The sequence below is a fragment of the Barbus barbus genome (assembly GCF_936440315.1).
Source record: "Barbus barbus genome assembly, chromosome: 22".
In the NCBI taxonomy this organism is placed as follows: Eukaryota; Metazoa; Chordata; class Actinopteri; order Cypriniformes; family Cyprinidae; genus Barbus; species Barbus barbus.
The window spans coordinates 25,278,654-25,294,307 of record NC_136750.1 but is presented as its reverse complement, the minus strand read 5'-3'; the positions used below and the strand labels follow the sequence as shown (position 1 = coordinate 25,294,307).

The 15,654-nt window shown below is 37.8% G+C and overlaps 1 protein-coding gene across 1 annotated transcript in view; it reads left to right on the top strand.

Annotated features, from left to right (window-relative positions):
* The window catches only part of LOC306888000 (voltage-dependent calcium channel subunit alpha-2/delta-1-like), a gene marked incomplete at its 3' end in the record, with an annotated part of 117,334 nt that overhangs the window by 70,894 nt on the left and 30,786 nt on the right, over window positions 1-15,654 (top strand). Inside the window, exons 13-18 of the mRNA XM_079446085.1 lie at window positions 95-173; window positions 306-355; window positions 476-559; window positions 647-724; window positions 2,501-2,581; window positions 4,914-4,988. Of these exons, the coding sequence (XP_079302211.1) occupies window positions 95-173; window positions 306-355; window positions 476-559; window positions 647-724; window positions 2,501-2,581; window positions 4,914-4,988 (447 nt within the window). The remainder of the gene's footprint in view (window positions 1-94; window positions 174-305; window positions 356-475; window positions 560-646; window positions 725-2,500; window positions 2,582-4,913; window positions 4,989-15,654) is intronic.

The window sequence follows — 15,654 nt, the reverse complement described above, 5'->3', positions numbered from 1 at the left end:
TTCATTCATTCTTTATTATTTTTTTGTTTGATCTTTTTGGCATAATACAATAACTAAGTGTTCTGAATTCGTACCCTATGCTGTTGGATTGTAGGTGCGTGTGTTCACATTCTCTGTGGGTCAACATAACTATGACACCAGGCCAATAAAGTGGATGGCCTGTGCTAATAAGGGTAAGGATTGTTCAGGCTGTTTTTGCCCCCTAGTGTCAGTAGTACAAAAATAATTCTTACATCTCAGCCTCTTTAGGAGATTCAGAACTGGATTGCTATTAAATATGATAATCCATATGATATGTTTTCTAGGATATTTCTATGAAATCCCATCCATTGGAGCCATTCGCATAAACACACAGGTCTGTACAGTGCCAAAGCATTCCAAATGTGACTCATTTGGTTAGATAGTTATTTAGAAGTATGTGAAGGTTCAAGGATGACCACCCATTGATTGCATTTTGTTGTTCGCTCTTGCATAGGAGTATCTAGATGTTTTGGGCAGGCCGATGGTCCTTGCAGATGCCAAGCAAGTGCAGTGGACCAACGTGTACCTGGATGCTCTGGTACAGCCCATTTTTTTTTAGAAACATCATAGAAATTGTGAAAGTGCATTGTGTTTGATTGTTTTTGTGTTCTCTTCATGACCTCAGGAGTTGGGCCTAGTCATCACAGGCACGCTACCTGTGTTCAACAAGACCAAATCCAGGGAGGGTGGATCTGGAAACCAGGTCAGGTCATTATTTATCTTCATTTTTCAGTTGAGTTCCCAAGATAAAAAGTTTGGAAACCCTCACAAATTCTTTATTTGTATTACTTTTCATAATGTTTGTATGAAAGTGAAATAATTAAGGCTGTGGAATGGGAATTGAAAAATCTAAACAAATCTATTTCAGCTATTTCATAGTGAAACGGGTAAAATCTTGAACATCAATTTATACATAAATTATAGATATATTAAATCCACATACACTACCATTCAAGTGTTTAAGGTTGGTGATTATTTTCAAAATTTTTGAAAGAAGTATTATATTGCTGCATTTATACAAATACAGTAAAAACAGTAATATTGTGAAATATTATTACAATTTAAAATAACTATTTTCTATGGAAGCCCATTTCCGCCACTAAATAAAAAATAAAAAACATAATTGCTAGCTTATATCTCACAATTCCGACTTACTTTCTCGGAATTCTGACATTTTTTTTCTCACAATTCTCACAACTGCAAGTTATAAAGTCAATTCTGCGGGTGAAAAAGACTGTGTTCACAGAGTTGCGAGTTTATATCACAATTCTGTGTATGTAGTACTTGTTATATAGTTGATTTTGTATATAAATATGACTGTAAAACCTGAAAAAGTATTTGTAAAATTGAATCTCTATATGTACTGTAAAAGGTTTACATTCTTTCTACATTAACAGCAGCCTATATAGAAAAAGCTAAGATTATTTATAGTGCTGTCAATTGATTAATCACGATTAATCGCGTCCAAAATAAGTTTTTGTTTACATATGTATGTGTACTGTGTATATTTATTATGTATAAATAAACACACACAGACATGCATGTATATATTTCAGTAAAATTTTATTTTTATATATTAAATATATTTATTTATAATATAAATTATATTAATATAAATGTAGACGTAGATGTATGTAAATACATGTGCATATTTTCAAAATATATACTATGTGTTTTTATATATATATATATATATATATATATAGACACACTCATATATTATACAAACTAAAACTTTTATTTTGGATGTGATTAATCGTTTGATAGCACTAATTGTTTCTGATATGTTAACGCATGTCGTTAAAAAAAATATAATTTACATATATTAAATATAGTTTACATATAATTTTAAATGAACACAGGTCCTTAAGTGCAATGTTTCAAACTGAGCCCTAAAATCGGGAATAAAGCATTTGAATGAACACAGACCAGAACACCAGATGTGTCATTAACAGGCCCAATACTCTAATAATAGCCCAATTCTTGTTTAATGGGGATAGAGCTACTACTGACGCAAAAGTGTAAACCTTATTATCTTTTGAACGTATTAACCATGCGGACAGTGACCTTCTCAGGAACACTACAAAAGTAACAGATATGGAAAATAAATACAGTATCTTATCCTAAAGTTTCCCAGTTGGGGGTCAACGGATCCGTACGTTGTTTGTCCACTAAACCTCTTGACCCTCTGAAAGCTGCCGTTACTTTCCACTCACCAACTGCGTCACTGGCTTCTTTGATAAAGTTAATATCCATTTCCAGTATGGATGACGAGCATTGAGGCTGTTTAGATGTGATGCTCTACACCTTCACATAATTTCATGGTGGTTATTTTTGCCCAAATGCAACAGTTTGTTTTGTTGTGAAATCTCATTCAAGGTTTTATGCTTTCCAGGTGTAGTTTTGCCTCATATTTGTTTGTAAATGTCACCCCATTGCATGTCAGAGTGGAAACTTTGTGTTTTTGATCTTCTTTTAGCATCAGAACCAGTTGATTTTAGGAGTGATGGGGGTGGATGTGTCTCTCGATGATATCAAAAGACTGACGCCCCGCTTCACAGTGAGTATCACAAATATTACTATTTCAACTCAAATACCTTCAGCATTTCATGCGGTTTTTGTTCCAGTTTAATAAAAAAATGCTTAAATATGTGAAAGTAAAAAGAACAGCTGACCAAAAATGAATTTTACATCATTATTTACTCACCCTTCAGTCATTTCAAACCCAAACTGTCCAAATCCACTTTTCTTCTGTGAAACAACAAAGATATGATGAATGTTTTTTGTTTGTTTTTTACAGTGAATGTGAATGAGGACTTGAAGAGAAGCTCCAAAAATAACAAAAAAGCATCATAATATAATCATACAAAATTCTTAATTTGCATGTAATCTTCATGTACACTACTGTTCAAAAGTTTGGGCTCTGTAAGTTTTTTTTTTTTTTAAGAAATTACTTTTATTCAGGAAGGACACATTATGGAAGCCCATTTCCGCCACTGAATAAAAAATGTAAAACTTTTTATTTTGCAGTTTTGATTTTAATTCTTTTCAGAATTGCAACTTTATTTCTTAGAGAAATAAAGTCAGAATTGCATGATATAAATTTGCAATTGCGAGAAAAAAGTCAGAATTGTGAGATAAAAAGTCGATTACCTTTTTTATTTTTTACTCAGTAGCGGTAATGGGCCTCCATATTAAGCTGATCAAAAGTAACAAACATTTATAATGTTACAAAATATTTTTATTTTGAAATAAATGCTGTTCTGCTACGGAAGTTCTAAGCGGTCATGCATTATTATAATTTTTCTGTCTTGTTTTCTCGTGATCACGACATAACGAAAGTTGTTTTGTCGTTATCACGACTTAATTTTCTCGTGATCTCGACATAATGAAAGTTGTTGATCTCAACGTAAAAAACGTTTTCTCACGACGTAATTGTAGCTATCGTGAGAAAATCAGTATATTGTCTTCGACGATAAAGTTGCAGACCCGACAGCCTCCTTCTCAAGTGTCGAACACTTATGTGTAAGTCGACAGACACAGAGCTATTTCAGTTTGAGTGAGTCCCTGATCAAAGTAAAAGTGAATACGATCATCCATGATGCTGCGATGATGCTGCTTCTATAGCATTTTCTCAATGCCGAATACACAGAGAAAATTAAGTCGTGATAACGACAAAACAACTTTCGTTATGTCGAGATCACGAGAAAATTAAGTCGTGATAACGACAAAACAACTTTCATTATGTCGAGATCACAAGAAAACAAGACAGAAAAATTATAATAATGCATGGCCGCTTAGAACTTCCGTAGTTCTGCTGAATATTCTATTCGTTAAAAAATCCAGAAAAAAAAAAAAGTTTCTTGAGCACCAAATCAGCATGATTTCTGAAGGATCAAGTGACACTGAAGACTGGAGTAATGGCTGCTGAAAATTCAGTTTTGCATCACAGGAATAAATTAGCTTTTAAGATATATTACATTATAAAACAGTTATTTTAAATCGTAATAATATTTCACCGTTTTTACTGTGTTTTGATCAAATAAATGCATCCTTGGTGAACATAAGAAACTTTGAAAAACATAAAAAATCTTACCAACCGCAAACTGTTGAACAGTAGTGTAGAATAAAATCTGAAGTGTCAGTCGTGTCGCACCAGTTTGATGTCAAAGGCGAGACAGGCGAGAATTGCATGGCTTCGAAAGACATAGTATATAGTGCCTGAATCACATACACTAATTTTTGCTTTTATGGTGCTTTTATGGTACTTTATTCTTAGATTTGGTGCTTGACAGCCCTATTCGCTTTTATTGCATGAGAAAAAAAAAAACTTGAAGAAAGAAAATCTGGTTTTGGAATGACGTGAGGGCGCGTAAACGACGACGAGTTTTCATTTAGGGTGAACTATTCCTTGAACGCTACATAATTCAATTTATAAGAGAACAAAGCGAAGCTCATGTGTTAGATGTTTTCTATGCAGACTCTTTGAGTCGCTGTAATAAGAATAACACGCACGCATAAGATAAATGCGCTATTGTTCTGCGGTCTGCCGTCTTGCGGTTTCGCCTCCTTACAGTAAGCTCGCTCTTAAGAGGACGTAAGCCCTTGTATATTACATCTGTTTGTACTTACATTTGATTTGTAAATGGTTGTGATTTTCTGTTAAGCTCAGAGGAATGTTTCCAGATGAACCGACACATTTGATTAACACTAAGTGCTCGGGGGTGATTGACAGCTCTGGTCGGTATTCTCAGGGGATATTAGACAGTACCCCGCCAGCGAGGGATTTACCGCCACATCTCGGAGGAACCAGGCCCATTCAGTCCAAGCAGGGATTTGGGTTTGATGGTGGTCGTCTATGTCCTCACTGTTCTTCTCTTATTTCATTTCAGATTGGTCCTAATGGATATTATTTCGCAATTGATCCTAACGGTTACGTGTTGCTCCATCCAAACCTGCAACCAAAGGTACCGAAGCATTTTCTCTACCCAAATACCTCAGATATGACATTACAGCACATTTATGACCCAGGAAGAGGTTTTGACGCGGTTTGGGGTGGGAAACCATGACATACTTGGCTAATACGTCTGTTTCTTGTTTGACATTGGTGTTGTTTAACATCTGTAGTTTTTGTATCTATCTCTCTCTCTTTATCACTATATCCCCCTCCCTTTTGTCTGTGTATATGTGCTGCATATTTATGTTCATTCTCACCTACATGTGTGTGTGTGTGTGTGTGTGACTTTGAATGGCATGTACACATGTCTGTGTGTACATGAATACATATATATCAAGCATATGTTCAGTATTATGGAGGCCAAATTTTAATTACGAATCTGCCATTGAAATTCCCAATTGATGAACTGCTGTTCTGAATATTGTCCCTCTCAGCATTGATGGTGTATTAGATTTGGCATGGATAAACAGGTTGTAATGGAATGAAATCCATTCAAAATGTTGCACTAAATCGTATCTAATTTTACTGTTTTCAAAGCTGTTCAAATTGTTCAAAAGACATACTTGGAATTGATTCAATGGTCTCATGGCAATACAGTATAATTGTCCTTAAATGATTGTTTGGCGAAATTACATCACAAAGTTTGGGGTCAGTAAAAAATAAATAAATATATATATATATATTGCTGAAAATTTATCAAAAAAAGACATACATTTTACGAAAAAATGTATGAACTTTCTATTCATCACAAAAAAAAAGTCTCACAATTTCCACAAAAACTATTAAGCAGCACAACTGTTTTCAACATGAATAATAATAATTATAATACGAAGTGTTTCTTAAACCACAGATCAGCATTTTAGAATAATTTCTGAAGGATCATGTGACACTGAAGACTGGAGTAATAATGCTGAAAATTCAGCTTTGCATTGAGAGGAATAAATTATATTTGAAAATATATTAAAATGGAAATAGTTTATTTTAAATTGTAATTATATTTCACAGTTTTTACTGTGTTTTGATTGAATAAATGTTAACAATATTACTGTTTTATTGCATTTATGATCAAATAAATGCAGCCTTGGTGAGCATAATAGACCACAAAAGATCAAAATCTTGCTGACCTCAAATTTTGAACGGTGGTAAAAATCTAGAGCTTTGCAAATATAATCTTATATTAACGTAATCACAATGATTTTTTTCTCTAAATATTGCATTGATACTTTAAGTTGTTGTATCAGTTTTAATTTAATCTCCCACAGTTCAATTAATGAAGAAGCAGGTTGTTACAGAAGCCCATTTCCACCATATACAAAAACAAAATCAAATCATAATTATATATCATAATTATGATCAAACAATCATAATTATGACACATTAAGTAGTTATAATTATGAAATACAAAGTCATAATTATGAGATATAAAGCCTTAATAAAAATCATAATTTTATTATGATACACATTTTCACTATGTCAGATTTAATTACTTTCCATGTCATAATTATGGCTTAAAATGTCATTATTTAAACTTTGTATGTCATGTTTCATAATTATGATTTATCAAAGCATGGTATTTTTTCCTTATGTGGTGTTTGCTGTGGTTTTAATTTTCTGATTGGAATTTATTGTAATGCATTGAAATTTGACATATTGCAATACCCAGCCCCAATATCATTCCTTTTTTCCTTCCATTCATATATTTTTATAGTTAATACCACATTACATTTATCTATGACACAAACGGTAAGATCAAGCATCTGCGAGTGATTCAGCTCATATCATTATTGACAAGTGTATCTGACCTCATATTTAAAGTTGTAGATTTAGAACATGCATTTGTGGTGTGTAAACAGCCGCTCATATAGTTTTTTCCTTTGGATCAGAGCACACAGCCCCTCTGCTGGGTGAGCTTTGCACATAACCTTTGCAAATCGCCCAAAGTAATACGCCGTGCTTCTGGCAGCAAACCTGCATACATGTTTCTCAATGCAACTCCACTACACTTCTTACATATCAGTCTGTTTCCAGGTTCCTTTGATTCTGGTATCCAGCCACACACATAGGCCAGTCTGTATTTCATCTTTTAAACAAAGAATGTGAAAGAGAAAAGAGATCACGTGTATGTGTTTAGGGTCATGGTTTATCCTTGGTCTGGATGGTAAAAGCACTGTTCATCACCCAGTCTCAGACAACCCCAGCCCAACATGGCAATCTCAAAAAATTATAATTTGTATTATAAACCTTTTTTTTTTACATAATTCTAGGAAGTATTACTTTTATCTGTATTACTTTTATCTCTCTAGCTCAGGGGACTGCTGGGCGGGAGCAGCCCTCGCCGCGTGCCAGCTCCTCAAACAGAGAGGCACAAAAACAGAACATTGCTACTCGCGCTCCCCCGCGGCGGGGCTGAGGTGGCAAACACTCTGGGTCGGGGACCGTACTTCTGTCTAAGAGGTCCTCGGCCAAGAAGCCCTGACGAGTGTGGCCCAGGGCTTACGAGGGCAGGCCCCTCTTGGGAAGAGCGGGTTGCACCTCATTATACGGTGTCTGTCTTCCCCCAGTGCCCTCGAGAGACCAGTCTGCCAACCCTCCCAGAGTTCCAGGGCGCAGCTGGCTCCAGCAAGCGCTTTTCTCAGTCACTTCCGCCCGGAAACGTAGCGGAGCTGAGAAGCTAGCCACCCCTGCGGGGGTCTCTAGAGCTGCTGATTCGGCCGTCTCCTGCCAGTCCTCTGCTTCAGGGCACCGATCTAGCAGCTCTGAGTAAACCAGAGGCCAGTCTCGAGAGACTGGTTCCCTTAGTAGACTATTTGGCAGTGTGGAAACTACTGCCAAATGTGTCTCAGTGGGTCCTGCACACTGTAGAGAGAGGCTGCAGAATCCAGTTTGGTTCTCCTCCGCCTCAATTCAACGGGGTGAATCTCACTCTGGTGGGCCCCGAGCAGGCTCTGGTAATGGAACGAGAAGTAGAGTACCCTCTTGAGGAAGGAGGCCATCGAGGTGGTCCCTCCTCACGAAAGAGAGTCCGGGTTCTACAGCCGGTACGTCATAGTTCCCAAGAAGGATGGAGGGTTGCATCCCACTTTAGATCTGCATCAGTTGAACCGCTCAGTCAGCAGACTGAAGTTCAAGATGCTCAAACAGGTCGTGTCTCAGATCAGGTCCGAGGACTGGTTTGTTACGATCGATCTAAAATGACGTACACTTCCACGCATCCACCCTTCCCACTCACAGGAATTCCCTGAGGTTTGCTTTGGGGGCAAAGCTTACCAATATTGGGTTCTTCCCTTTGGCCTTGCACTCTTTCACTACATCAACGATTGGTTGATTCTAGCTCAATCGGAGCAGCTGGCGATTCGACATCGAGGTGTCGTTCTCGCGCACTTGAAAGAGCTGGGGTTGAGACTGAACGCCAAGAAAAGTGTGCTTTCTCCAGTACAGAGAACCACTTATCTAGGCGTGGTGTGGGATTGAGTCAATCCTCACGTCAGTCAAGAGAGTGAAAGAAGGCCGGTCACTCACTGTCAAGCAGTTTCAAAAACTGCTGGGTCTGATGGCAGCTGCGTCCAACGTGATATCTATTGGCCTGCTGTACATGAGACCTCTACAGTGGTGGTCAGAACCAAGGGGTTCTCCCCGAGGGGAAACCCACTTCGCATTTAAAGTCACGCAGCGACGCCTACGTGCCTTAGACATGTGGAGACGTCCTTGGTTCTCGTCTCAGGGCCCGGTGCTGGGAGCTCCTGGTCACCGCGTAATGCTAGCGACGGACGCATCCCTCACCGGTTGGGGAGCGGTCATGAGTGGCCACCCTGCCCGTGGTCTGTGAAGTGGTCGCCATCTCACATGCAAACACTTTCTCCCAGACCAAAGAGACCACCTTGTGTTGGTGTGCAAGAGAGCAGACATCCTGTTGAGGCAGGGGCTGAGGCCCGGGGTCATCCAGCTCCACTGGGACTGGATGCTATGGTACAGACTTGGCCGAGGCTTCGTCTGTGCGCCTTTCCCCCGATCGCTCTGCTCCTGGGAGTTCTGGTGAGAGAAGTGGAAACTTGTCACTTCATGGTGCAGAGACCGCCACCTCGACCCAGTTAACTGCCCGATTGGTACAGTGCAAGAGTTCCTGCAGGCCCGTTTCTCCGAAGGGATAACCCACTCCACCCTGAACTTTTACGTTGCGGCTTTATCGGCCTACCATGCCCTTCTTGGTGGCCTCTCAGTGGGTAGGACCCCCTAGTTACATGTTGCCTAAACAACAAAGGAACCTATACGCCCTGAAATGTAGTGTCACTTCATGGTGCGGAGGTTGCCAGCTCGACCCAGCCAACTGCCCGATTGGTACAGTTCTGGAGTCCGTGCAGGCCTATGCCTCCGCAGTGTTAACCCACTCCACCCTGAGGGTCTACGTGGCGGCTATACCAGCCTACCGCACCCTTCTTGGTGGCATTTCAGTGGGTAGACACCCCCTAGTACATGTTTCCTCCAGAGGCTGAGGCCTCCGGCCAGAGAGCTTATGCTATGTGGTGGATCAGGATGCTATTACATAGCCTCGAGTCCTCTGCTCTCCCCCTTCTCGGGGATCAAGACTCACTTCTCAGAAGTTGGCCTTTGGGACGCAGGCCTGCCCACTTTAGCCACTCGTGGCCCTTTTTCTCTCGCCCTCATTGTGCTCCTGAGGGATACACACAGGGCAGGGACTTGGAAGTTTGGTGGCGTGGGCATCTCTTTCCCCTAGCGTTTCGATGCAGCTCGAGTTCCTGGAAGGGAACGTCTAGGGTTACGTATGTAACGTTTGTAACCCTGGTTCCCTGAAGGGAACGAGACGCTGCGTCTCGAGGCCATACTTCCGGCATCCCTGCGAGTTGTTGCTTCATTCCTAGAAGCAAACGCCACACATGCTTTTATGCTTCCTGGTCGATTACGTCAGCCGCCCATGACGTCTCGCCCTTCCATTGGACAGATTACACATGTGATTCAAAGTGCGGTCACGCTGAAGACGTTCCCCTAGCGTTTCGACGCAGCTTCTCATTCCCTTCAGGGAACCAGGGTTACATGCGTAACCCGAGACGTTTTTCTTTTATGCCAAAAATCATTAGGATATTAAGTAAAGATCATGTTCCATGAAGATATTTTGTAAATTTCCTACCGTAATTATATTAAAACTTAATTTTTGATTAGTAATATGAATTGCTAAGAACTTCATTTGGACAAATTTAAAGGCAATTTTCTCAGTATTTTGATTTTTTGCACCCTCAGATTACAGATTTTCAAATAGATGTATCTCGGCCAAATATTGTCCTATCCTAACAAACCATACACCAATGGAACGCTTATATATTCAGATATATCATTATGATGTATAATATTCTAATACATTGAGATACTGGATTTTGACTCTTATGAGCTGTAAGCTCTAATCATCAAAATTAAACAAAAAAAAACTTTTGAAATGTCTTACTTTACATGTTATGAATGTAAAATATATGTGAAAGTTTCACTTTTTGAAATAAGTTACAAAATAATGAAGTTTTTCACGATATTCAATTTTGTTTTATATGTACCTGTATATAAATGTGTGTGTGTGTGTGTGTGTGTAACATTTTAACGTTTTAACAGGGCAGGCAAAAATATGAAACCCGGCCCCAACCAAACCATCAGAAAAAATCCTTATTGTTGAGTCCTAATGTGTAATTCTGAGAGATTTCTTCGCTCTTTCAGCTGTCTGTGCCTGAGGACACCTGGCTTGTGAGTTAGGGCAAGTGCTGAAACATGTCAGTGTTATTGCTGAAATGTTGGGTCAGAGAAGTATGATGTTTGCTGTTAAATCGACATTAAAATAACAAAGCTCCAGGTCTTATATATGGAGAATATTAGCTTCAGTCCACAACCCAGTCAAATCAAGCATACAGAATACATTTCCGTCCTTGGCGTCAGTAAGAACAAACGTTATGACATATTTCCATCTTGCCTCAAAGTTCCATCCTACAACTTTTGCATTAAAAGAAAGACAAAGACTCTGAGATGTCTTCCACTCCCCGTCAATGCTTTTTTTAATGAGCTCATCTATATCGCAAAAGGCATAAAAATGAACGAAATGTATGCGCCATGACAAACATAAACGCCAGCGTTATTGCTCCCAGCGGACTCCATGTGCGGAACAGGCTGTGCGATCCGGTCGGTTTTACTTTAGTTTAGCATGCCGACTCTGATCACATCTGAAGGCTTGATCTCTCACGGACAGATGTTGAGATGCGATCTGGTCCGGCCGCAGATTGGCAGGCTGATTGAGTGAGACACGTAGGCATGGATTGAATCTCTGAACCGTGGATGCCGTACTTAACCCCGAGCAGCGCTGATATGCAAACACAAGCCCCTAAACCATGGGGTGCCAATTCTACTGGAAACAGTTCAAAGTGCTCCACCAGCATCCAGCGGTGCAAAACACATGACTGAATTTGTCGGCTAAAGTTAAGAGAAAGCGACCACTTAGAATGAACTTTGGAGAGTCTTTCAAGGAGACTTTGAACACTGCAGGAAGGGCTGATTTGATTTTGACAGTGCAGAAATTGAACAAACCCTCATAGTATGTCAGCCATATGTTGTCTGCTTGCCAGAGATCGAAATAATTGTTCAAACAGTAGGAAGGCCTACACGATGGGAATCGATTTTTAGCATGCACTTTTATTTCTTTCAAACGTTCTCATCTATGATGGATTACCATGTTTTACAATAAAAGCATTGTTAACAAGTGTGGTCTCTTTCAAGGCTTAAGTCAGTTTTTGGCACCCATAAATAACCCTCTTCCTGTTTCCACTGAAATCCTCTCTATATTTCTCATTAGAACAGGATTCAGAACCGTCGCCGCAGGCTAAGTAAAAAGCTTGTTCTTACGTTCCCTGAGGTGAGACCATGCAAACTGTGGTAAATCCAATCCGTTCTGTCATAGAAATAGAGTGAAATAGTGCTCAATAGTTCATTTGTCTCCTATAGTTGTAGTACGATATCTAGTATACCTTCCTAACCGTAATCTTACAGGCATTGTATATAGCTATATTACCAAATATCATTACTGAGCTTACTGTAGTTTCGGAACCCAAAATCTCAGAGTTTGTGATAGTTATGCTACATATAGCCATTTCGTACACAACACATATGTTTTCAGCCAGAGGACGAATAAAAAGAATCCAATCAATTTCTTTTAGCCAAAATTTTTAGCCTAAAACGTTTGTTCATGTTTGTTAAAAGAAGTCTCTTATGCTCACCAAGGCTGCTTTTTTTTTAAATAAAAAAAATGTTAAAAACAGTACTATTTTGAAATACTATTACAATTTAAAAGAGCTGTTCTACTTTAATGTTTTTAAAAATGTAATTGATTCCTGTAATGGTTAGCCCCTACTTCAGTGTACAGTGTCTATTGAAGCCAGTTTCCACCATAGGCAGAATAAAAAAAGGTAATTGTGAGTTTTATATAAATCTAAAAGTAATTTATTTTTTTTTTTTTCTAGGTTACATGTCGCAATCCTTTTTTTTTCTGCATCGGAATAAAATATAAAATATTATTGAAACATTTTATCTCTCAATTCTGACTTTTGTTCTTGCAATTTTGACTGTAGATCTCAGAAGTGCAAGAAAAAAAGTCTGAATTGTGAGACATAAACAGAATTCTGAATCTTTCTCTCATATTTCCAAGGTTAAATCTTTGACTTTTTCTTCTTCTGTTTTTTCATGTCGTGGTATAAAAAAAAAAAAAAAAGAAAAGGTAATTTCAACATTTTATCTATTAATTCTGACTTTTTTTTCTTGCAATTTACATCTCACAACTCAGAATTGGGAAATAAAAGTTGCAATAGCATTTTTATTATTATTATTATTAATAATAATATTGTATTTTTTTTTTTTTTTTTTTTTATCCAGAAAAAAAAATTGTGGTGGAAACAAGCTCAAAAGGTTCAAAATAACTTTTTATTTGTTTATTTGAAATATTTTTTGTAGTAATGAAAAAGTCTTTACTGTCGCTTTTGGCGATTTAATGCACCCTTGCTGAATGAAAAGTATTAATTTCTTTTTTCTTTTTTTTAAGAATCTTACTGACTCTGAACTTTTAAGCAGTAGTAGTCTAACCCCACTAGTTAAGATAGTTTAGCAGCCTAGTGGGGACACCAGCACACCAACAAAGCATGTCGGGAACCAGCATCCAAAACACAGCACATGCTTATGATCAGTCATGCTGGTGTTTTCAGGGGGGATATGACTTCAGTAAGTGTGTGTAATGGTTATCAGGAGTGCTAGCATGCCATCTGATGTTTGTTTGTGTCTACAGAGTGAGAGTTCATCGAGATATTTCCTGTCTGGTGGATCAGAAAGATAATGGTTTTTATTTGTTCCAACCATTGCCAGATATAGCGGAAAGTTCAGCCTATTGTAGCACGTTCAGCACTCTCATCCAATGCGTATCTCAAGCAGTTGGTGTTCATGTCATGTGCTTGTAATCTTGAAGGATTCGGTAATGATTTCTTCATACGGCAGATCTGTTTTCTCGCTTGACCTCCATTTGTAATGCAAACAACAAAAAGATGATTTACTGTCCAAGTGAAAACACACGAGTGAAAAATGAGAAGGAGAAAAGGGAAAGTAAAAATGTTTGCTGAGACGGTACATTGCCTGTCCCACAGTGGCGTTATGGGGGAATTGACTGCCTGACATTTTTCACAAATTCTGCTGCTTTTTTGGCTCCTAATTGGCTAAATGTCTTGGAATTGGAAGTTCCTTTCAAATATGGATTTTTAGTAATGGAATGCTTATTTTGTATCACATGGATCCTTTTCAAGGGATAATATGATAGGGTCTGTTTTTTGCGATCATCATACATCTGTTTTGTGTCATATGTTACGTTTCGTAAAACTGGCATTGCCTGTGTGTTTCAGGGTGAGGGAGGGATTTGGGCGGGACATGCAGGAACTTGTATAAATCTTCCTTTCCTGTTTATAAAATGTTCTGCTCCTTGGTCAACATATTCTGCATGAAAGATGTTCTGGCTAAAGATGGTAACTCCATAGATTCTTTGACCGGGTTTTAGAATAACACTTTGTTTTTGTTAAATGAAGTGTCCCAGGAAGTATTTGCATACTTAAAAAAAATTTAAAGGCAAAATATTTCACAAAAATACGTTTTATAGGTTTTAAATAAAGCAATGAATATACTGTATAAGACCATTGTGACACTTAGTGAATCACTTTAAGGGAACTGCCCGTTACTAAACAACCTTCCGAAAAAATTAATAATAATAATTAAATAAAACTATTTATTTATTTATTAATTGACCTTCGAAAATAGCAACCCAACAAGTGAAATAGGTAATGCAATGATATTAGTGTTGTTTTTAAGTATGCTGTAAATTCCCAAATACTTTTAAGGGACTGTAAGTTTTTCAATTTTGTGTTGTTAGCTCAGCAAGAAAAGAGCAAGTGGGTATTTTTGGCTTGGAGCCACTGAAATGCTCAGTAGTGTTCATGAGATCGTTTTCAATGAGGCCTGTTCTGCCTTTTCTTTATCTCTCTCTTGAACACTGTAATTAGTGTGATAATGGGGTTATTCACCATGACTCTCAGCGGTGGGCTATTATTGTCACGATCAACATAAACAGCAACGCCCACATCAGCTGTGACATGACACGTTTATGTCTGACGTTGGGCATCCGGCGCTATTCAAGCGCAGAATATCTTCACACATGGTAGAAAATAAATAGTTTACATATTTTCATAGCCTATATAAGAAGTCCCAGACATAGTTTTCATCAGTCTCTCTCAATCTCTTTCTCTCTCTCTTTCTTTCTGTAATGTGTAATGTTTTGTCTTATGTTATTTATTCATTGTCTCTGTTTTTGAATCTGTCCTTCTCATCCTCTCCTCTGACCGTGTTCATGCTTGCTCTACATGTTGCATGTAAGAGTCTGATTGCCTCATTTCACCTTCTAGCGTTTCTCACATCATAGATTTGATGTAGGTGCCAGTGTTTTTTAATGAGTACATGAGCAATGTGACGTTTGATACATACAGATGAACCAAATCATTTATTTCCAAGCGCAAACATTATTTCTTGGACAGTAAATATTACCTCATAAAATGGAGCCAAGCTAAGTTTTGTTAAGCAATCTAGATTATAATATTTACATGGTTCTTACTCCAAAACATGATGAAACAACTTTACAGCCAAATGTAAAGAAATAATGATAAAAAAGTTCACAATAATGATAAAAGGATTTGAACCTGTCTAAATTTTATATTTTATAATATAGTACATTTATATTTAGTCTGGTTAAAATTTAATATTGAGTTATTTTGTTCAAACTTAGCATGGTTAAATACAGAAATATGGACTTTTAAAGTATTCTGTTCACAATCTTGTACTCTCACACTCTCTTCATTTCTATATTATTCAAAAAATGTGAATGTTTATGAAAAGGAGACACAGAGGAGATTAAATGTAAATAAAATACCGATTTATTTTCCATGAAAGGACTGAGTTTAATTTATTTTTTTCCTTCTCTGTGTAGAAGAATATATTAATTAGATTTGTGCCTACGTAAATGAACTTTTTAAACACTGTGTATTTCTTTAGCTCAACAGAAACTTTCACTGTGATGTATTGTAGACCTGGGTTACATTAACACTCAAGGTAAA